At 27.4% G+C, this 24470-nt stretch overlaps 3 protein-coding genes across 3 annotated transcripts; 1 reads left to right on the forward strand and 2 right to left on the reverse strand.

Moving 5' to 3' along the window:
* The first annotated feature begins 3823 nt into the window (after nt 1–3823).
* Nucleotides 3824–4505, forward strand: LOC101500094 (uncharacterized). The gene has a single exon (XM_004495296.4). The coding sequence runs from the start codon at nt 3976–3978 to the stop codon at nt 4354–4356; it is 381 nt and encodes a 126-aa protein (XP_004495353.1). The 5' UTR covers nt 3824–3975; the 3' UTR covers nt 4357–4505.
* A 2405-nt stretch (nt 4506–6910) lies between these two features.
* LOC101500423 (peroxisomal membrane protein PMP22) lies at nt 6911–10821 on the reverse strand. The gene is made up of 7 exons (XM_004495297.4): nt 10642–10821; nt 10414–10512; nt 9952–10053; nt 9715–9790; nt 8818–8888; nt 8620–8705; nt 6911–7151 (listed from the first exon to the last, which is right to left on the reverse strand). Exons 1-7 carry the CDS (start codon nt 10711–10713, stop codon nt 7100–7102), a joined length of 558 nt encoding a protein of 185 aa, XP_004495354.1. The 5' UTR covers nt 10714–10821; the 3' UTR covers nt 6911–7099.
* A 5205-nt stretch (nt 10822–16026) lies between these two features.
* LOC101503931 (cell number regulator 10-like) lies at nt 16027–17001 on the reverse strand. Its single transcript, XM_004495402.3, has 4 exons — nt 16701–17001; nt 16537–16608; nt 16245–16454; nt 16027–16157 (listed from the first exon to the last, which is right to left on the reverse strand). Exons 1-4 carry the CDS (start codon nt 16774–16776, stop codon nt 16099–16101), a joined length of 417 nt encoding a protein of 138 aa, XP_004495459.1. The 5' UTR covers nt 16777–17001; the 3' UTR covers nt 16027–16098.
* Nucleotides 17002–24470: the final 7469 nt, after the last annotated feature.

Consider the following 24470-nt stretch of genomic DNA (forward strand, 5'->3'; position numbering starts at 1 on the left):
TTTGAATTTATAATTTAATTTGACTTTAACAAAACAAGTTTATTTAAATTTTCGAGTTTTACAACCTTACACTCAAGAATTGTACTAATTTTTTAAATTATTTTTTATCTGGTGTGCAATATCTTCGTCAAACAATATAAAAACCACCTAGCTATATATAGTTGTATAACTTCTTTTTTTGACAAAATTAACCAATTTGCTATATGAATCATTGTTGAATGCATATATTGAACTTTTTCTCTTGGCTTTTAATTTAATCATATCTTCTGTGGTGCCAACATATTTTTCTCTTCCCCACAGGCATATACATGAAAGGTAAAAAATAAGTGTACGTACAATTTTTGTTGTTGTTGAAATTGAATGGAAACTATCATTAGAAACTTACCCAAAATTTTAATGATGATACTCTTTAATAATATAAATTAACAAATTCTTTTTTATCTTTATGGTTAAAATGATAATATGATTGTTTTCAATTCAACGAGTTTAATCTACACATATATTAATTCATATTTTATTTCACATTGCACTTGTAGCTTAATGTTGTTAATAATGTGATTCCAATTGCATTTACAATCGAACTTAATAACCATGATCAAGTGATCTTTGTTCAAATTCAGATAATTAAACTGATAGGTCAAAAACCAACTGTGATTGATACCATTAATCACAAGTGACTCAAAAAGTAAAGTTAAACAAATAGTTAGATATTTAAATACTAGTTTTGAGTTTTTACATTTGTACATCTCTATTTTTCTAAAAGTCTTTCTATGTATCATTTTCTCTTTATATCTTTCTTTCTATTCTATTTTTTTAATCTTATTTCTTTCTATCATATTATCAATGAATTCTTTCACCTTCTCTAATTTTCATTCTCATTTGGTCAATTAGGTGTATATTGTAAAAGTTAATTAGTGGAAATAATTTGTTTTGTTTTTCTCCTATATCCAGTTTTAATTAAAAATTGGAAGACCATATAATTATACCAAAAAAAAATCTTAAAGCTAAAAGTAAATTATATATATATATATATAAAATAAAAACAAAAACACGATGGGACATAGACCTTACTCGAGTAAAAAATGGAAAGAAAAAAAAAAAAGAAAAAAGGGTAAAAACAAAAATAAAGCTATATTAAATAGTGTTATGAGAACTAACCATATATTCAATATTACAAACACTTGTGTCCTCTAATGTTTTTTCTTTTTTGACTTCTAAACAACTTCAGTAAAACTTTGATCATGACAAAGGTCACCCTCGTCACCATTCATTACTAAAACACTCCACAAAATTCGCATGTCATAGAGTAATATTTGAGTTGTGAATATACTTAACAAGAGTTTGGTAAATTACGACTGTTTCATCGTTTATTATTACTGCATGCATCACTCTAAAGAAACAATACACGTATTTGGATCAACATCCATGTATTTTACAATAAACACCTTCAAACCAGAGGTTACTTTTTTGGTCGAAGCCTTAAAGCATACATTACTACAACATGCCATGCGGTCTTATTATTTTGGTGGTATGATATGATAATAGTATCAAGGTCTTTAAGTGAATTAGGCAGCTGACCCAACTCTATTCATAGAATCACAACAAAAAAAAGGCCCGTGGAAATAGAGCTGGCCCAAACCCACTTACTGATACCGGAGCATCAAGATTTGGAAAATTGAATTTGGTACCCCATTGTACCTCCACAGTAAAAAAAAAAATCTAATTTTACTAATTTTATTTTCACTCATTCAATTTTACTATAGTATGTAATAAATTAAACTATTTAGACTTAATTGCAGTTTTGGTCTCCCTATTTTAGCTGAATCGCGAAAGTAGTCGTCCCATTTTGTTTTTCCCCAGTTTTGGTCTCTAAAACAGAATTTTGGTCCAAAACTTGATGAAATTTTATTTTTTAAAGTGGTACTACACTTGAGATCTTGAGGCATAGTGTGACTTAAATAAATGCAAAAAAAATTGAAATTTCAAGTTTTAAACTAAAATTCTGTTTGGGAGACTAAAATTGGAGAGAAACAAAATGAAATGACTACTTTCGTGATTCAGCTAAAATAGAAAAATCAAAATTGCCATTAAGCCAACTATTTACTATATTTAAGGACGGAAATATTGTACGGGTCTTTAAGAAATAGAAGTTGCTCAATATTATAAATTATAGCAACATCAAACAAAATAAAAATAAAAAATAGATAATTTGAAAAGTCTAGGTGGATGAACTTAAATGAGTCAAATTTATCATAATTGAAATTTATCATAATTTCAATTTTTCAATGTAAACTACTAAGTTGTGTGCAAGAAAATAATCATCTATTTTATTTCAAAGTGACTTAACAATTTTTATTGTTGAAAAAATTAATTAACTTTGTAGTTGTTGTAGAGATTGAAAGTGTCAAAATAAAATAAATCAACTTATCAATCGAATGATAATTTTTTTAAAAAATTCTATTAAATATTCTAAAAGCACTATTAAATATCCAAATATAAAAATCATATATTAAAAACTACGTTGAAAATTATGTATTTAATTTTTAAAATATCGAATTTTGTTTTTTTAATCCTAAATTTCTATTTTTAAATTTTTAACAAGTGGTACACTTGTTAACATCACCTTAATTTTTATTAACAATGTAGGGTGGATCATTCATTTTCATTAGGCTACAAATGAATTGAAAAATGAGAGCTTGATGAGTATCTCTAACTCTCTTTAAGAGTCCACACTTAATTTGCCGCTTTATGTGTTCGAGTTAATAATAGACTAACAAGTTTATTATTGTTGTTATATTTTTTGAGCTAATACATTTATATTTGATATTGATGTAATTAAATATATATTATTAGAGATAATTAGTATACAAATATGCTTAACGATTAAAAAAATTAAACGATAAATTATCAAACAAGAATTGTAAAACAATGATCAACTCTCAAATTAAATTACTGAATTGAATAAAAATCGTTTTAATTGTTCGTTGAAAGTAACGGTCAACAAAAACATAAAAATTGTAAATAACAATAATAAAAAGCGCGTTAGAGATGAGTATCAATTCATTTCAACATTTAGGCTAATAATTAAATATCTTCTTATTGAATTCAGCTCACTATTTTTTTTCTTCCTTTTTATAGAAATATCAATTTCTTTTTCTATTTATTATTATTTCCATCCTTATATGTAATATGTTCTTGTAAAAAAATTGTCCTTTAATATAAAAATTTAAATTACATGAAATATTAGTTATTTTTCACAAAAATACTTGTAATTAAATATAATGAATTAAAAGAACAACTATTTATTTATCTTAATAATTAAAATATAATTTTAGAAATAGAATGCATATACAAATGTAGTATGATTTTTTATATATTTAATTTTGTACCTTTTATCAAACGGATTTTATCATTTTATATATAGAGGGAAGTGGTAATAAAAAAGAAAAGTAGTTAAGCGAGTGTCACAATAGTTATATACTAGAAACCGAGGGACAAATACGTAATAAAAAGTGATCAGATAAATATATCACGACGCCCTTTTTTTCTCTCCAACATTATTCCCTTCCCTTCTTCGTTTCCATTCTAATTTTCACTCCTCTAATCTCTCTTTCATTCCCCAAATCACAATTCCTCTCCCCTTTCTCAACCCTACCACCTCTCTCTCTCCGCCGCACGCGGCTATTGCAGTCGATTCCTTCTTCTCATACAGATTCGTTGTTTTCCTAATCTTCCTCTTTCTCTACCCTACCCTACCCTCATCTATCTTTTTATTTCTTATTATTATTAATTGATTTTTTTGCAGTTGTCGCTTTCATTATCCCTCATACTTGTTTTTCATTTTTATTTAAAAAATCTATATATCCGAAGCATTTCGCTGTGGTCCCCGGGTTTTGAATTTTCATTCCTCGGAATTCTTTATTTTACTTTTTTACCCCTTGTATTTATAATAACCAAGAAGCAGCTTTCCACCCCATGATGATGAGTCATCATCCCCGTAGGATGTTGCCACCTGGCAACACGAGAAAGCGCAAACACTCTGAAGCTGATAAGCCAGCTACGCCGACCTCTTCCAATCGGCTTCTAGCCGGCTACCTCGCTCACGAGTTCTTGACGAAAGGAACTCTGTTCGGAGAGAAGTTTGGTCCTGACTCTGAGTCACTGGTTGGCTCAGGTGAGCAAATAAGGAGCCAGCTGTACTCACGAGCCGAAGCTTCAGAATCGGAGTTGACTCGACCCTTTGTGAGAAAGGAACAGGAGAGTTACAGTGAGGTAGCAAGCATAATGAAGACGGATGGGACCCACATAAAGGGAATTGTAAACCCCACGCAGCTATCCCGGTGGATCCGTATGTAAGATTTTGGCGGTGATGATGATGATGACGTGGAGGGAGATGTTTATCGTATTGTTGCGCAGGTTAGTTTGGAGTTGTTTACGTGGTTAACCATGTAATTAGAATGCTGTGTATCATCATCACCAATTACTTTTATGACTGTTACTACATTTCTTTTATGTCATCACTTTGGATGTGAAAATTGTCTCTTACGGTGGACCAAGGTTTATCTAAAGTACATACAATTGCTGATATACATGCATTTTGTTCCGTTAAGTATGATGTGATTCATTGTATTCTATTATTATTAGTATGTTGATAGTTAATACATTGAAATTAGATCCTCTTCTGCAATGAAGCTGCAGAAGTGAATTTCTAAGTTAATTAGAAGAGAGAGATAGAGATAAATTGTAGCAGAGACGCATTGCAGGAGGTGATCCAGATCCTAATACGTCAATGCTTACTTCCAACGGTTTCATGAGGCATTATGTTCCCTCTACACTCACCATGTTATTGAGTAGAGTTCCCTACCCTCTGTTGTTACGTGGACGCGTTAATCTCAGATAACGCTCATAGTTAGTTACTTAGTATTAGCCTGATGATCATGATCAATATTAGACTAGTGAATATTCCAAGTTAAGAAAGCATGTCAGTCCACAACCCCAAACATTACATTAGGAAGGATAAATAAATCATCTCCATTGAGAAATTTAGGGCTTCTTTATCCAATTAGGATTACTAGATGGTTAAGAAACACTAAATTTGTGAGGTGGGACTTCCATTCGATCATCAGAGAATACACTTTTAGGAAGAGGCAAATAACTTTAACTTGTAACCATAAAAACATCCTTATATATTTTTTTTTTTTATCTATTTAATGTTATTTTTTTATATAATTATCACGTATATAGTATATATAGATATTAAAGAGGCACATAAATAATTAAAATACTTTATTTATTTATTTATTAATTGATCTGTTAATGACAATCTTTCAACTAATTCATAAATATTCATTTTATGTATGGTTTGGACAATAGATCGAAATGAGTACTCTCTTTATTTCAAAATGAGTTTCGTTTAAAGATTTTGTACATGTATTAAGAAATGCAATAATTAAAAGAAAAAAAAAATTATTGATCAAATTGTTCTTATTAACTAGTTTTTGATTTTCCACTATCATGAATGTAAAATAAAACTAATGTTTTGGATATTGTGTATATAAGGAGAATTGAGAAAAAATAATTAAAGTTACTTTGAAACTTGAAAATGATATTCATTGTTAAACAATTTTTATTATTAAAATAACATTCATTTTAAAAAATAGTATAATTTTCTTCACTTTTATAGTCGAAAGATGTATTCACTGGATATATTAATAATCAAATGTATATTATTAAAACTTGAAAAATTGCATAACTAAAAATAAACAATCAATTTTGATCGAGAAATAATAAATAAATAAAAATCTAGCACGCAGTGCCACTCAAAAAGGGGGAAAATATTTGGCCCACCATTACATGAATAACGAGACCAAATCAATAGATAAAACCAAAACTGGCGAAAAAAGTACATGCAATAATCGAAATTAATACTCAATGGAAAAACTCGTATATGAAAAAAAATTTGACCATATGTTTATTGTTTGTATGAGTAAAAATAGTTGACGATACTTTTAAAGAAAAAAGTGTTACTTAAGATTAATATTAACTTTCACACATGCTTTTTTAATAAATTGATCAACGACAAACTTTTATTTATTTATTTATTTATGTTTTGTATAATAAATTATAACTAATAAATTAAAATTGTTCTTATTTATAGTGGAAAATATTGAAAAAAATATATACTAGTAATCAAATATATATTATTAATATAGAGAGAGAAGACAATGAAATGAGAGGAAGAAAAAATAAAGGAAAACAAAATACTTTCTCTGTTTTATAATGATTGTCATTTTAGAAAGAAAGGGAGTAAAAGAATAAAATGTGAGATTGGCACAACTTATGAGAAAGAAAAGAGAGTATAAATGATATTTTTTTGGGAGAAAAAAAAAAGAAAAAAGAAAAAATAAAAAATTGAGGAGAAAGAGCTAAAAGACATAATTAATTTAAAAAATAATAATGAGTCAAATATTTAAATATAGATAATTTAGGATTTTTATTAGTAGTTTGTTTTTATAGATATATACAATAGATTAATCTTTGATAGAGCCTTCCCAATATGTTTTCTCAGTTAAGTTTAGTGATAGCATCATACGGGAACCTAACCCCGCATTTTTTTTGAAGTCTTTTGCTATATAATGTGGATTCCAAAAGAAATCAATTAATCATGTTCTTTGAAAATTACTAATCAGATAACCATTGCAATTAAACCAATTTGTAGCTTTTGTAAAATCAGACTGGCCCACCGTGTTTTTGAAACACTAACAGTTATATCAGACCTATAATAATGCTACTTGACGTGTGAATTAATATATTTCAAGGACTAATTTGTTAATAGACTAATTTAATTTATGATTCTACCCACCCACACACATATTATCCATCCATGCCATAATTTGATACTAGTGATAGGTAAACTAACAACTCGTTTATTATTACTATTGAGCCAAGTTCCAAAGTCCAACTAAGTCATAACAAACAAATTGAAAATGAAAAGAAAAGATACTCCAACTCCAATATGGCCTACAAATTATCATGAAAATGTCCCCCTATTAACAAAAATTGGAGAAAATTACCCAAAAGTGTGAAGGCTATTTTTGTCCTAGGCCTTTTTGATAGCAACTGATCTTGCTTTCAGATTCAGAAAGATTCCCCTGAAGCAAGAAAGTAAATAAGAGTTTCATTAACTACTAAATAATTCATACTCCACATGTTGCCCATCAACAAAGCTTACTAACATGCACAGTACTATTAGTCAGGTAATTTCATTAAATAAACTTTCAATTCCTGTTTTTCATATAGAAAAAAAAATGTTAGCATTAGTCACATGTTATTATTCCTTAGCTGCACAATATCAATGATTAGGATTCAATTGAACAATCGTATCAATCAACATTTATTGTGTTTATTGCAATCCGAGCGATATAATTTTTGGATAAACCAAGGCATCACCGTGCGATACGGAGACTAATCTCCCAAGGTAGTATGCATCAGCCAAGATTGAACTGCTGAACAACTAATTAAGGGACCTAGGTATTTACCACTTGTGCCCACCATGTTGGTAGTGTGATATAATTAATATAAAGGCACCAAAATCACGAATTCAATATGATATCAAAGCAGGTTCTGATAATGTCACAAGTTGTTACATTATCAGTTGCCATATGTTGGTTATAACTCACACTAGCCTAGCAGTTATCATGCTTAGTTTTAAGTTTTGTGTGAAAATGCATGGTTACAGAGAAAAGATTGAAGTACATGCACCTGGCAGAGGATGAAATATGCTCCAAAATAATGAAACAAGATACGTTACAGAATGATCATTCCATGCTTGATAAAAGTAAGAGAGTAAATCAGTACAACTATTTACAGAGTAAAACGTCATTTTGAGTCTTGAAATCTTAAGCGTCAATCAATTTAGGATCTCAAATTTACGAAATATCAAACTGCTCCCTCAAATTGTCTAACGTTAGTCAAAATACTCCTCGAAATAGTTGACAAAAGGAGCATTTTGTCTGACTTTAAACAAATTTGAGGGAGCAATTTGATATTTTGTAAATTTGCGGTCTCAAATTGCACAACATTTACAATTACTGGACCCAAAATGGTGGTTTACTCACTATATATATGATTTGGCTATGCATATTTTTTTAGTATGATCAAATGCCGATGTATATATATAAAATCAGAACCACCAAATACTGCAATTCAAATTGAAGGAAACAAGAACAAGACAAAATCTTTCCACATTGTACCCTCAAAATATTTGCTTAAGCAATGAATATGTAGAAAACCAAAGCAATCAGTGTGCATTGCACAATACCTTCATTAAAAAGTAAAAACCTATTTATACAACTTAACTTTCATGCTAAAACCATTTGATCATATCTGGTTTCAGAACTTATAGATGCAACATGGTAGCTCTTGCAAGTTACAAAGTCAACAACATTTTCTTTACAGTAAATATGGAATTACTCACAAAGGAACCTTTTGTAATTTATATTGCATACCTATATCTCGTATTGATGCTTATTCATTAATGTTGGAACAAAATATGGGAAAAAATGAAGACATAATTGAAGAGTAATAATAAACATAAAGTTGAAAGATGCTGGAACTAACCAGCATGAAGCAGCAAGACTGTGAAACAAAACGCGAAACTGCAAAGGTATATACTGGTAGTTCAACCAACCAACGATAGGCCAAAACTGCATGTTTAAATAACTAATTGATTTAGTTACATTACACCTTTCAATAAAACTATTCAAATTGATCCCTTGGCGATTTGCTAAAAATAGAAGAGGGTTGACATTGCCATACCTTCCATGCAGTCAACTGGACAGAAGGAAAGTCCTTTTGGACTTTGTTCATGACTATTTTCCAAGGTCTTCCTGCAAACCAACCTCACACTTCAATTACTAAGCACTAAACAACGAGTAAGAATTATTTAGTATTTTTCATTTGAAAAATGATTTTGTTATGTAATAACATATGTTTGATGTATTATCCATAAACTGAAAATGTTTTCGGGGCCTCCCTACATACATATATGGCATAGTCTATGAATAAAAATCAGAGAGAAATATGAAGTGCGTTTTCCAAAATCATTAAACTTTATCAATCATTCAACGTATCTCTTTGGTTAAATTAGGCAAGAGTGATAAGAAACCTACAAACAATACAATTTGTTTGTGTTTTATCTTTTCCAGACCGTTCACTATTTTGGTCTGGTCCTTGTGAAGTTCTATTTTTGCTAATTTATTGTTCACAATATCATATTAATGTATAATTTTGAACTTATGATTACATATACTGACTTCGACTGCAACATAATAAAAACTGAATCAAAGTTAAGAATTAAGCAGCAGCAGTGATCAACATCCTGCAATTGCATAATAAACATTTGAGGAATGTTAGCAACACACTCTCTATGGTGAAGCACATATGAATTTCATCCAATAAAAGAGAGTATGCTACTAGCATTTCTCTAAACATTATATACATACACATGAATATTTAGGAATTGGGGGAAAAGGAATTAATGGTTTCTATTTTCTAGGTAGGAAGGTGGAGTAAAACAAAGGACGCTCAGTTACAAGTTACAACCAAATATATGACATTAATCTTTATTCATGTACATATTTCAAAATCAATGTGTCTAAACTGATGTCTACCGTACATACGTGATAAGAACTATATCAATGAGCATGAGCATACCTTCTATAACCAAGCCATAATACATCATGAAGAAAAAGTTGTTCCATGGTGAGCTAGTTATTTGTTCAAGAATCACCTAGTAAGTAATAGGACATTTCATTCATTAAAGTTTTAAATAAAAAACAAGTACAAGAGCCAAGGAAAACATTGAACCTAACACAACACAAAATATCATCATCCCTATAATTTAAGGGACAGAAGACAGACAAATAACACACAATTTACTCAACCATGTACCTTCTTAGCAACAGTTTCATTGCCTTTCTTCCCCTTGAAAAGTTTATCCATCAATTTATGCAGAAAATGTCCAAAGGGTCCTGCATAGGCAAAACCGTAGAGCTGCAAAATAATTTGATTTTAAATTTGTAATGACCTTCAAAATTCAACTACGTGTATGTTAGGTTTCGCGGTGGTATTGGCGAAACTACGGTGCGCCACTATGATTTTGCAGAAGCTAGCTTTGGCAAAACCACGATGGCTCAATGTAATTTTGCCAATCCCACCATAAAACCAAACATGCACTACGAATAAATTATAACTTGTACTTCATCAGTGACATAGTAAGCATGCAATATTTTTTTGGTTCATAATTTGATCAGTGATTGAAAATCATAAAATGGTATAGAATAAAGATCCTAATTTTATAAACATGATTACATTGAAAATTTAAGAAGAAGCAAAGTTCAATAATAGGCATACCATGAAAAGAAGCAATCTTCTGAACTGAAGTTTGTTGGCCCCAGCAATCTTTTGTGCCACAGCATCACTAAAACCACCTAGAACTGCAGAAGTAATTGCCTATACAAGTTTGAATTTTTCAACAACCCTATTAGACATTAGTCTCTTTCAAAGTTAAAATGAAAAACAACAATAAATTTGAATATAGAAAAGTAAAAGGAGAAAAAGTGAGTGAAAAGAAGAAGAAACCTTGGTTCTGAGAGGATGAAGCTGAAGCTGAAGGAGATATTTTCTCCAAACATCGTTGACTGCGTCGGACATGGTGATTGATTGATCAACTTCGGAACGGAAGGATCTTCTCTGTATCCGAGATTGTATTTTGTGGTTATTATTATAATACTTATAAACAATATAGTTAATCTTTTTGACAAAAGGTGCTAGACGTCAATTACGACTCGTCGCCATTAAATTAACGTTAATGTGTTCACCGGATATTATTTTGTGATAGTTAATGCATTTAAATTAATAAAGAAAATATGAGAAAGAATGGTGAAGGAATGCATGTCTAAGAAGTGGCATTTGATTAAGGAAATTTGGCAAACACATTCGTAAGGGTATATGAATATTGTGGCAACATAGAATGCGAATTATGCGTTCTAGCAAATTTCTATTTTGCAAATTTGGGAATAATTTCACATATTAAAATGTTTTTGTGTAATTATTCTCTTCTAAGATTAGAAAAAATATTTGATATTAATATTGGGTCATTAGGAATATCTATTTGATTGTCTTATAAATAGGACTAGCAGCGAGTGTAACGGAAACAATACAAGAAAAAAATAATGTTATTTATTTTCTCTTTTTTTTCTCTATCTCTCGTTTATCTCTACTCTTCTAAATCTTGCAAATTTTTCAATCAGTTTACAACAGGCTATCAACAAACGCTATAAGAATTTATTAAGAATGTCTAATCTATCAAAACTTGAGTTTGATACCCTTGACATTTCGGGAAATAATTACTTGCCTTGGGCTTCGGATGCTGAAATTCATTTAGTGAAGCAAAAAACTGAAAATTAGAACAATTGAAGCACATGCAATTGTAAATTAGAACAAATGATAATAAATTTGTTGATTTGCATGACCGGTGGAGCCATCGTGGGTTTATAATTATGCGAAAAATAATTGAAAATTCATATGGTCATTGATTGAAGAACGATAAGATTCTTTAGTCTAATAAGTTCTCATGTATCTCTTGTTCATAAGGAAAGTTAATAATTCGACAATCACCAACAAAAGTTGGAAGTGAATCTCTAAATTTTTTAGAAAGTATACACGATGATATTTATGGGCCAATACACCCACCATGTGGACCATTTAGATATTTTATGGTTTTAATTGATGCATCAACTAGATGGTCACATGTTTGTTTGTTATCAATTCACAATCAAGCATTTGCGAGATTACTTGCTCGACTAGTTCGAATAGGAGCTCATTTTCCTGATTATCTTGTTAACAGAATACATCTCGATAATGATGTTGAGTTTTCATCTCAAGCATTTAATGAGTATTGCATATCCATCGGGATTGATATTGAACATCTTGTAGCACATGTTCATACGCCAAAATGAATTTGCAGAATCATTTATTAAACGTATAAAGTTAATTGCAAGATCAGTCTAATGAGATGCAAACTCTGGATTTCTATTTGGGGCCATGCCATTTTGTGTGCTGCAACATTGATTCGCATCAGGTCAATAGGCTATCACAACCATTCTCCTTTACAATTGATTTTTGGTCAATAACCTAATATCTCACATCTAAGAGTTTTTGAATGTGCGATGTATGTTCCAATTGATCCATCACAAAGCACCAAGATGGGCCTTCAAAGAAGGTTGGGTATATATGTTGAATATGAAGCTTCGTCTATTATAAAATATATTGAATCAACAACATGAGATTTATTTACAACTAAATTTGCGGATTGTCATTTTGATGAGTTAAATTTCCCAACATTAGGGGTGAGAATAAGCAATTAAACAAAGAGATTAGTTGGAATGAATTATTATTATCTTATTTTGATCCTTGAACCCAAAAATGTGAACTAGAAGTTCAACTTATAATCCATTTGCAAAGTTTAGCAAACTAACATTCAAATGCATTTAATGATCCAAAAAGTGTGACTAAATCATATGTACTAGCTACTAATGCTCCAATAGGAAAAATGACTAAATCAATTGCACCTGAAGTGTGGTAGATTCCAAAGATAGAAAACCTCGAACAAGAAAGGGATCTAATAGAAACAATGACCTAAATGAGGATATAGAAACTCTACAAGAGTCTTTTGACTTAATTGACATTTCAGTCGCAGAATAGACTAATCAGATACATATAATTTACAAAAATAAGGTCTATCAAAGAATGATAACGAGGATCAAGAACCAAGGTCTATCAAAGATTGTAGACAAAATGAAAATTGGAAAAAATGGAAAGATGCAATTGAAGCACAATTAAACTCGCTTAACAAAGCGAAAGGTTTTTGGACTTGTAGTATGAACATCCAAAGGTGTAAAACCTGTTGGATACTAATGAGTTTTTGTATGAAAACAAAATGAGAATGGTGATATTGTGAGATACAAATGGAGATATGTGTCTCACTAGTCATACACGTCGTGATATATCATTTTCTTATGTAAAGTTATTATCAAGATATACTTATTCACCTACACGAAGACATTAGAATGACGTTAAGCATATACTTTATTACCTTAAAGGTACAACAAAAATGAGTTTATTCTATTCCAAAGCACCCATACTAGAATTAGTTGGTTACAAGAATACATGTTATTTGTTAGATCTTCACGATGGTAGATCATATATAGGTTACTTGTTTATAGGTGGAGGTATAATCATATAATGGAGATCTGTAAAACAGACTATAATGACGATTTATCAAATAATGCAAAACTTTTAGCACTACACGAGACAAATAGATAATGTGTTTGGTTAAGGTCTTTGATTCAACACATACAATAAAATTGTGGTTTATATACCAGCACAATAGATGTAACAATTATATATGAAGATAATATTGCATGCATTGCTCAGTTGAAGGATTGATATATTAAAGGAGATCGAACAACACATATTTCTCCATAATTTTTTTTCACTATTGACCTGCAGAAAAGCGATAAGATAAACATTTAACAAATTCGTTCATGTGATAATCATGCAGACATGTTCACAAAGTCACTCCCAAATAGAATATTCGAGCAATTGGCACCAAAGTCCTCCGCCGTTTTCAGATATATTTGTATGGTTGAGTGGAGAAATAAATACACCATGTAATTCAAAAAAAAGTAGTGTACTCTTTTTCCTTCACTATAATTATTTCCCGTTGATTTTTTTTAGCATGGTTTTAATGAGACATATTATCGATGAACATTCAAGGAAAGTGTTGTGAAAATTAGACTAATTAGTGAATGTTCATTTTCTTGTATCTATAAATATAGCTAACAGTGTAATAAAAACAACAAAAAATAGAACAATATTATTCACTCTCTAATCTTCTAAATTATATTATTGTATCGAATAGTTCACAACAATTTTCTTGCTCAAAATTAGACAAGATCTTGTGTTTTTACGAACACCAATCAATATTAACACATAAAGAAAGAGTTGTAGTCGGTTTTGGTGATTTTTTATAGATGAAATTAGATCTAACCTTAACGGATATTTTCGTTGACTTTTTATTTTTGACTTAAATACATTTTTGCAACTCTATTTTGTCAAACTTTAATCTTTAATTTTTTATCTTTTTGTCTATAAATGAGATAATATAATTACCACTAAAAGAAACTCACACACCACTGGCTCGAGTTCTAAAACCAATTTTTTAGTCTCTATTAACTAATTATTGAAATTATTTTGGTCAATATTTTTATTACGTGACTCTCTCGTTAATGATGTGACATTTATGTGTCATTTTTTACTTAAATAAAATAAATTTCATGTCATTATTATTTTAACTAATTTTATTGTTTATTTTATTTATTTATTAAAATATTAAAAATTACATAACATAAATAAATATTTTAAATTCGTGTATAGCTATATATTTTATTTTATATATTAATTTTATTATTTATTTTAATATCTTAATAAATAAATATTAAATAATATTATAAATGTAAAAAATTTAAATATAAAAAATATTATACATAAAATTTTACATATTTCATATAAATATTTTAAAATTTAAATAATAATAATAATAAGTTTAATTAAATGAAATAAATTTTAAATAAATAAATAAAAAACAAATTTAAATATTTTAATTTATAAATATTTTATCTAACTCACAAATTTCATCTAAATGTCAAGTCATTAAAGAAATTGTCGTATCCTCAAAAATTATGAGAACAATTTATAACTAATATTTTTAATATATTCGCTACTTATCTCGTTATTTCTCAATTTATAACTAATATTTATTTAATCTTTACTACATTGATTAGCCAATTTATTTATAAACATTAAATAGTTTGCAACAAAATCAAATTAATATAATTAATATTGTATAATATTTTTTATTTATAATTAATGATAAAGTTAATTGATTTAATATTCATTGAGACAATATTAAATTTATATAAAATTTTATCGGTTTTAGAATATTAAAACACGATGAAAAAGTACAGAAAAAGCAGTTGATTTATTAGTTTCAGTTTTAGATCGACTCTGAATATCTAATACTTTTTTTGGTTTGATCATACAAAACATATATGAGTGCATTTTCTTCTATCCAGTCAACATATTACAAAACACGAATACATCTAAATTTGTTAAACACAGAATAATCAACACTACATTACATATGACTAAGTCATACAATATTATATTTATAAATATTTTATATTGAAAATTTGATTTTAACAAAAAAAAATAGCAATAGAATTGAAATAAATGCGTATATTTTCATTAAAAACAAAATTAAGCGAAAAGAAACAAGCATTGCTATCAATAGAGGACACAACAAAATAACAATAAATGTTTGAAGAGGATTGTGTCAAGTATGATGTCACCGATAAATCTGATGGACATTCTTTTTGTAATTACACATTTTTAACTCTAATGTTTTATTTATTTATATATCTCCTTTTCCATTGCATCATTCATTACAATATATTTCATATTTAAAATTAAATTAATTGAAAATTTTGAAGGGTATATTAATGTTTGAATTGATGGATGATTGGAGAGTACTTTGTCACATAATTTCTATATATACATCAACGCCTAATGTTTTCTCAATATCTCTTCTTCTATCATATCACCATCCATGGCAGAATATTTAGTATTACAATAATTTGAAATTAGACTAATTAAAAACTTTGAAGAATACGTCGTTTGAATTGATGGATGATTGGAGAGTATCTTGTTAAACGTGATTTCACCGATAAAGTTGAGAGTTATTTTAGTCATTTCTATGTACACGTCTAAAATATTATCACCATAATTCATCTACCAGATCATTCTCTATTTCTTTCACTTTCACTCAAATGTCTTATCAATTTTTTTTCAATATATTATATAAATAATAATAAATTTGAGATAAATTAAGACAATGCATTGTGAACTGAATTTCTTTATTATAAATGAAAAGGAGATATCGTCACTATTACAAAAAATTAATTAATGGTTAATGGATCAGCGAAACATGGTGGGAGGCATTTGAGGCGGAGGAGCATTCGGTGGCCCAATCCAACCTACGTATATCAATACAACAGTTTGACTTTGACTTATACATATAAAAGAGAAGATATTATCATTGCAAATGTATAAAAATTAAATACCTTTGGAAGGGTCAAAACCTCTTGCTTTGAGTTCAGCATGTTCTTGGCATAAGGCACAAAAATCACAGCAGAAATGAACACAACAGTCACAACAAGGTTCAGCTGGTAAACCAAACTTGGCTCTTAATTTCTCTCTGTAGAGACATGAGTACAGCCAGTGACACGTAATTGACATCAGTAGTCCGTACACACATCCTTGTGCAACACAAGCTGCATTCATTAAGAAATTCAAAAACCACACAAGAGATAGTATATGTTAATTAAATATATATACTACTTATATTGTACTTACAATTACTTCCTTCATCCACAACTTCTGCAATTTGGCCAAAGGTGATACATGGTAAACAGCAAGTAATAAAACCTGCATTTAATTATGTTATATATCAATCAGTTACAGATAGTCAATACACTACAATATCTATAGGCTATATGTATAGTATATATCTTAATTACATGTTGCAGGATTTTCTCCACAGTCACATAATTGAGCTGACCATTTAGGTGGGGAAGAAGGACCAAAGGTGTTCATGTTAATTGTTAGCAGAAAACTAAGACAAGATTTTATTTAACTCAATTAATTTGTAGAGTATAGTGTGCTCCACAATAATTTCCATTGGAAACATAGGCTATTTATATATCAATTACTTTCAATTTCAACATTATAACAAAGCCAAGTGTTTTTCGCCCCTTAATTGTTTGTCTTTTTGCTTCAAGTGTATATCTATGCCGGCCCATCAAAGAGAATAGTCACAACATTAATGTACACACAAAAAAAAATAAAAAGTTTTAAAAAATTATTATATCATATATTTTTAAATAATTAAATATTATGTTCTTTTTTGTGTGTATTTAAATGAAAATTATTTGGAGTCATGACTATGTAAATCTTTTTCACAATTTAATTACTAATAAATTGACTTTCGCTATCTTTATATATAATTTTCTATAATGTGTAGTTGTTGGTATCGATTTTATTTTTGTTTCTTTTAATTTTGAGCAATACTTCTTTTCATGTGATTACACCTCTCCATTGTTCGATCGACGATTGAGATCTTTCATAAAGTTGAATTAACTGTGCGGTTTGAACCTTTCAAGCTGAAATCAACAACTAAGATAAAAAAAAAAATAAAAAAAAATTGCGTGTATAACTACTACAAGAAAGCGTAATTCCTTTTCCTTTATCTAACATGTGGAATATTTTTTTTATAATAAAAAAATTAGAGCAAAAAAGTATCACAGGGCCACCTAGACACCCAACTACACTAGCACCAATGACATGTAAAATATTTAGTCAATGGAAGCTCCTTACAATTTAAATGGAGTTTAATGTAAGACTTTCAATATTAAAATCAGATATTTTAGCTACTAATTTAAGATATTAGTTAGTTAGTTAGTTAAATTTGGTTTATTAGTTAATTGGTTGAGTTTGAAATATTCTCTACACATAAAACTATTGCATTCATTATATTTTTAGTTGGTTTTGGTTTTTCTCTAAAATATTAAATCAAATCAACTTGTGACAAAAATTGATTCAAACATAACACCTTTTTCTTTTCTAAATAGCTTCTTATTGAAGTATTTTTTAAATATTTATTATTTAAAAAAAATTGTAGCAAATAAATAAAATATTTAAAATAATCTTTTAGGATAAACTATTTAAATCCATTACTTATTTAAATTTTACTTCTAAAATTATTTAAAAAAAAGAAGGTAAAATACTATAAAAATTATTTTCTAAAAATATATATATTTAAGTTCTAACTATAGACAATTATATTTAAAGAGATATATCATCTCAAAATTAAATTAAGTCTAATACAAACTACAAAATTAACTTTTGAAATGAGAAATATATTTTATTTATAAATATATATTAAAATTGTATTTCGTGCAATACGAGACTCAATCGATTTTGTCTAAAACAAATTCGTTTATGTGATAAGAGGTGCCAAATTTTTTGACTTATACAAATTACTTAATAAATTTTGTTATAGAACATAATAAAATTAATCAATTCTATTATGATAATATATTATTGTATAGCTATCAAATTTTATATAATTGGAGCTATTTCTATTAATTTTGTCGAAAACCTAATGATTTGCACTGGTTGATTCGGTATGCTACCTGGATCTAGTCCACAACTTGGTTCGTTTGTTGTATCCTCCGGCTCGGCCCAAAGTTTGATAACTTGTTTTGTATGTGATTATGTTTTTGAGATTTTTGTTTGTCATCATTGACTAAAAGTAAGTTGTCCAAATATTTACCATTAAGTTAAATATTTATGTGACATTTACGACCCTCTAGCTTTTGAGGGGTTTTTTTAGAATTTGGTTGGACCTTATTCGATCTCTACAAAACTAGCTTTTGGAATATAAATTACTGACTATTTAAAATATTTTATCGGATTTTATCTTATTTAATGTTAAATTATTAATAAGGATATCAGACGCTATTGGGAGGATGCTTCAATGCTTCAATTTAGTTAATTGAATTTAATTCTATTAGGAGTTAGTTTTCCTCTAATTGAATTAGTTATAGAATTATCAGATAGTTACAATATTAGTTTTGCTTGTTTAATTTGGGCTAGCCTATAAAATGGCAGCTTGTATATTTGCCTCATTTGATTAATAATGAGAGATTTAATTATCCAAAGATAGAATCTTCATGTTTATTTTGTTGTGTTCAAGTGTGAACGATTAAATTTCACATCGATTATGAACGTGGTAAATGTTAGATATATAATAGTGGTGTTTCATATACCTAATGCCTTCAAATTTTTGGTTGATATGGTGTCATTGGTGGTATGTTGTTTCTCCCGCGCCCTCAAACTCTCTTCAAGTGGTACTAGAGCAATTTAAATAACAATCATAACACAAGAGTGACAAGAAAAGAAAAGAAAAATATTTTGGACTTGGGCAAATTATAATAAAAAACTAAGTCATATATATTAAATATAGCATCGAGCTCTATCTTCCTTTAAAATTTCAAGGAAAATAAGACTTTTTCAAATCCTCAATTTCAAACAAACCTAACAATTTCTACTTTGATTGAAATTGATGCATATTCAACTCTCATTGTGTACATTGACAATCATAGTTCAAAAGAATTATCATACTCCACCATAAAAAATATACTTCAATTGAAGTTAAATCACTCTAAAAAATTTCACTTAAAGTCAAACCACTCGAAATTTTTTTTCTACTTGCTGAAAACCACGCTGAAATATATTATGCAACTTCTATGTTGGCTTTCTCAAAAAGTTCTTCAGCAACCGACATAATTTTCATAACACATATTGCATCATTGTCAATCAACACTTTGTGTTACCATGATTGTATCAACACATCATTGACTTGATTTTACTCAAGGCAAAATTGTTTCTTCCTTCAAATTTCTCTATGTCAAACTTCACAACGGAACTTAAAATATTATAATCGTGCACTAGGTAGATTCGTAGAAAAGTGAGGTGAGTCGCAAAGGACCACTTAAAAACCAAGTGTTTATGTAGCCATAAGATTGCATAAACAACGTTTCTAGAGTATAATATTTCATTTATGGTATGAAAGATCAGACAAATCTACAACCACAAAGCATACTAAGAACTATATTTCCCTGAACCATACCAAAAGCGTTAATACCAGATGTTGAGAAAATAAAACAAATAGAGAAATTTAAATAACAATTACATCACAAGAAAATAACATGGAAATTCAAAATTTGGAGAAAAAACTCCGACTATTCTCTAATGACAATTGGAGAATAACACTATGTGAAAATTATTACAACATATATGACCTCTTGTACACTCACCTCTCCAAAGCAAATATTAAAACTACATTTTACAATACTCCAGCACAAGAGTAGAAGAGAAAATAAAATAATTAGAAACAATCTTAAAGTGTTTCTCATTAATGCAAATCATAATAAAAAAACTAATCTTATATATATAGGATTGAATTTTCTCTTCCTTTATAATTCCAAACAATGATAGACTTTAAAAAAAAATCAATTTTAACCAAACCTAACACTCTTAAATTACTCCGAGATACAATACTTAAAGAGAAATCAAATAAATGTCTTAAAACTCAACTTATATATTACTTTTCTTTATTTTTATCAAATCGACTTCAATCAAATTTTTGTTGTTAAAGTTTGAATGATTTTAAAATATTGGTCGACCATAGATTGTTTATCCAAGTGGTCATCAAAAAATCTGCCAAAAATATTTATTGATAAAAAATAATAATTATGTTTTGAGAGAAATACATGGAATTGGCATAAATCTTGATTAAGTTCATTGGAGTCCCCACAATGCTTGATTGGACAGAGTTGACCAAAGAGTGAGACAATAGCTTGCACACTTGAATTGCGGACGGGGAATTTAATGTAATGGTGAAATGCCAAAAGTCTTTTTCAGAGTTGTGTGAGCAAAGAGTACTTGTTAAAAGTTTGTATGTAGATTTTTTTAAAGTATTAGAAATTGAGATATTTTATTTTTATTCAAATTTTTTTATTAAATTTTACTTTGAAATTATATATTAACATATATATTTTTTTTATCATCACAAGAAAGAGATGCGATCATCTGATTTTTTTTTCTTCAATTACATATTGGAGATATGATCATCTATTATCTGTTATTTTTATTTTATTTTTTACAATAAATGATAAATGGTTATTTTAATAAATAAAAAATTATTAAAAAAAATCAAATTATATTAATAAAATAAAATATATTAAAATTAATGTGATTGAGTAGATGTCTCAAAATAAATAGCATGTTATATTATTTTAACAAGTTTATTCTATTTTGCATGCTATTAGACTGCAAAGTTGGATGAAGTTATTGAAATAAAATGATATTTTGCATGCTATTAGGGTGGAAAATTGGATGAAGTTGTTAAAATAAAATGCTAAATTATTTCTTTTGGCAACAGAATAAAGTTATTAATTTATCGCTGCAAAATAGAAGGTAGATGTTACAATAATATATATATATATATATATATATATATATATATATATGTATATAGCACGTTATTTATTTTGACACATCTATTCAACTATGTATTTTTTTCATTAAATGTATTTGTTTAATTTTATTAACATAATTTTATTTTTTATTTATTAAATTAAAAAAAATATATTAGTATATAAGTTTTAATATAGGATATAATGTAGAGTTTTAAATAAAGAGAAGATATAAAAAAATTAATTGTATATTTGAAATTTTAAAGATTCAAAATTTTCATTTTTTTTTTAAAAAAAATACTACTCTTGTTCGCATGACTTTTTTAAATTAGCACTCAATGAGGGTGATATTTATGCTTTCCCGTAAAATAAAAAGTATTGCTTTTCTGTTTCTAAATATCAGATCTTGATTTTTTATTTTTTATTTTTTAGTTTTTAAATTTTCAACTGTATTAATTAATATTTTATTGACACAAATTTAGTTAACTTGTATTTTTTTTTTGCAATCAATAATAAATATTATTATAAAAATATATTTAATTCTCTTCAAAGATAAACATATAAAAATGATATAATTCTTAACAAATTTAATATTATTATCCAATTTCTTTACTACCGTGATTTAGTCAATAAGGTCCTATATTTAGGAATATAAATAGTGTATATTATTTCATTTATTTTAAAATAATTGAGTTATTTAATTATTTTACACATATTAAGAAAAATATATAAATAAAAGAGAAAATACTACTCTTATAAAATTATTCTTGTTATTGGGGCATTATCCATATAAATGTATAGTTGAAGTTTTGTATTCGAAATGATATAAGTAATATTAATTAAATAGTACAATTAAAAAAAATATGTATTTAAAATTAAAAAAATAAATTATTTTAAGACAATTTTATTTTTGTTTTTTGCAGATGAATCATTTGTTTTGAGACGTAGGGAGTTCATGATGCTTGTTTTATTGAATTGATCCGTTTTTTTTACAATAATTAATGTTAGTAATTAATTTTATTAATATTATTAGTTTTTGCCAAAGGTATGGATGAGACCTATCAACCTGTATCACTCCAATAAGACAATGCACATACATTTATAAACTAGTTATTATAAGTAAAAAATATATCATGTTTAGTGATGTAAAATATAAATATATTTTAACTATTTTATTATTTTTAATGATGTTATTGCTAATTAATACAAATTTAGATATCTTTATTTATAATCTAAATTGGACGTAGTTATGAGTTAAATCTAAAAAGTGAGGCTTACATAAATTAAAAAGTTTTTGATAGAATATATGTTATAGTTTTTGATAAAGTTTTTTTAATTTAGTCATTTAAATATGTAAATATATGTTCTGTTAAATTTTTATTTATTTATCATTTTTCTATTTAATTTTATTATTATTCTTCAAACTCATTGATATTTTTGAGTTTTTAGGTTTTCAAATTCAGAAATTGCTCAAAAGAAAATTAGACTTTTGATCATCTTAGTGAAAAAAAAATATTTTTAACCCAAATTGGAGTTAAAAAATACAAATTTCTCTCATTCTTTTTTTATTCTTACTTCGAAGGTATATGTTTTAAATATATAAATTGAATATGAAAATCCATTTCATTTGTTTATGGATTAGATTCTAATTAGTGCAAACGAAAACACATTTAAAAAATAAAAGATTAGTAAAATAATGACAACGACATATTTCATACAAATTTATGACAAATGCTTTCAATTTCTAAGTTTAAATTCGATTTTTGGATGAAATAACGTTTGATTTCAATTTTTCAATGTGTTACGTATACTCATAAGTTGTTCATGAGCTAAGATTGAAACTTTGAGATGTTTTTTTCACAAAAATTGTCAAAAACCTCATTTTCTCTTGAGGAATTTAAGTTTCAAACTTAAAAACTTATAAATATTGATGAGTTTAAAGAGTATTGACAAAATTGAATGCAAAAACTAATTAAAAAGTATAAGGGCACAGACATTTACCGACTCAAAGGACTAAATTGTTTTTAAAAAAATTAAAAACTAATTAAAAATAATAATAACTTAAACAACCAGCACATGCATTTAGCCTAATAGATCAATATATTTAGTTGTGCTCTTCCTTCGACTTTTAAGATTGATGGAGTATTAAGATTAGAAAAAGTTCAGTGAAGTGTTCACTAGTAAAATGTCGTGTAGTAAAATTCGCCAAGTATGTCAGCTCTTGAACGATAGTGTATTGTCACTGGTTAGGGATTCATATAGAAGAGTTTAACTAAAAAATAAGCTTATAAATTAAAGAGTTCTTCCACATGTAAATTAATTTTTTGGGTTGAACTCCACTATCATATTACACTAATAAGATGAGATTACTCAATCAACGCAATTAATAATAAAATAGTGTCGTCCTTCAGTCTTAACTCAATTGACAAATATCGATATTGTTAGGTTGAATATCTTGTTTTAGATTCAATTGTGTTGATATTAATTATAGTAAAATCTATTATATTTTTTAACATAAAAAATAAAATAAAATAATCAAATAGTGTTTTTTGTAAAAGTTAAAATATATTTTTGGTTTTTAAAATTATTTTTAGATTTTGTTTTGATCTTTTAAATTTTATTTGTTTTTATTTTGTTGTTTGCAATTGTTGGACATTTTTATTTTCAATTTTTTTTTCAATTTTTTTAGTGCCATAAATTATAAATATCAAACATTTAAATTTTCAAATTATAAGGTTTAATCACTTTGATATCGTAAATTATAATATTAAATACTTTTTAAAAAGACAAAATTATATTATATTTATAATTTAACAGACCAAAATATTTTATATTTATAACTTAAGTGATTAACATAAAAAATGAAAATAAGTTAATGTATCAAAGTGATTTATAACATAAAAAGACTAAAATAAAACCAACTTAACTTAAATCGATCAAAGTGAATCTAAAAATAATTTGAGAACAAAAAAGTACACTTTAGCCTTTTGTAAAAAAGTTGCGTGATATGTATGCCGCCTAACTTCTTAATATAAAAATAATAAAATCATTTAGTCATTTAAACATTTTTCATGTTTTTGTGGCTGTGGCTTGAATCATTTTGTTAAATGGATTATGAAATATGATTTTCCAATATTGTCACCATTTTTTTCTGCACTGAGCAAACCAAATTTGATTCAAATTCTTTTTCCACAAAGTACCTACCACCCTGTATTCTCAAGTCAAATTATCGACTAAAAACAACTTTTA

This window comes from Cicer arietinum, chromosome 4 (genome assembly GCF_000331145.2).
Source record: "Cicer arietinum cultivar CDC Frontier isolate Library 1 chromosome 4, Cicar.CDCFrontier_v2.0, whole genome shotgun sequence".
Lineage (NCBI taxonomy): Eukaryota > Viridiplantae > Streptophyta > Magnoliopsida > Fabales > Fabaceae > Cicer > Cicer arietinum.

Excerpts from the sequence above, each read along its gene's own strand:
- LOC101500094 (XM_004495296.4), top strand. The coding sequence starts at position 3,976 with ATGATGATGAGTCATCATCCCCGTAGGATGTTGCCACCTGGCAACACG.
- LOC101500423 (XM_004495297.4), bottom strand. The coding sequence starts at position 10,713 with ATGTCCGACGCAGTCAACGATGTTTGGAGAAAATATCTCCTTCAGCTT. Across the intron at positions 9,791-9,951 it reads ATGAAACTGTTGCTAAGAAG|GTGATTCTTGAACAAATAAC; the intron begins GTACATGGTTGA and ends ATTACTTACTAG. Across the intron at positions 7,152-8,619 it reads AGTCTTGCTGCTTCATGCTG|GGGAATCTTTCTGAATCTGA; the intron begins GTTAGTTCCAGC and ends TTCTTGCTTCAG.
- LOC101503931 (XM_004495402.3), bottom strand. The coding sequence starts at position 16,776 with ATGAACACCTTTGGTCCTTCTTCCCCACCTAAATGGTCAGCTCAATTA. Across the intron at positions 16,455-16,536 it reads TGTGGATGAAGGAAGTAATT|CTTGTGTTGCACAAGGATGT; the intron begins GTAAGTACAATA and ends TAATGAATGCAG. Across the intron at positions 16,158-16,244 it reads AGGTTTTGACCCTTCCAAAG|GTTGGATTGGGCCACCGAAT; the intron begins GTATTTAATTTT and ends TGATATACGTAG.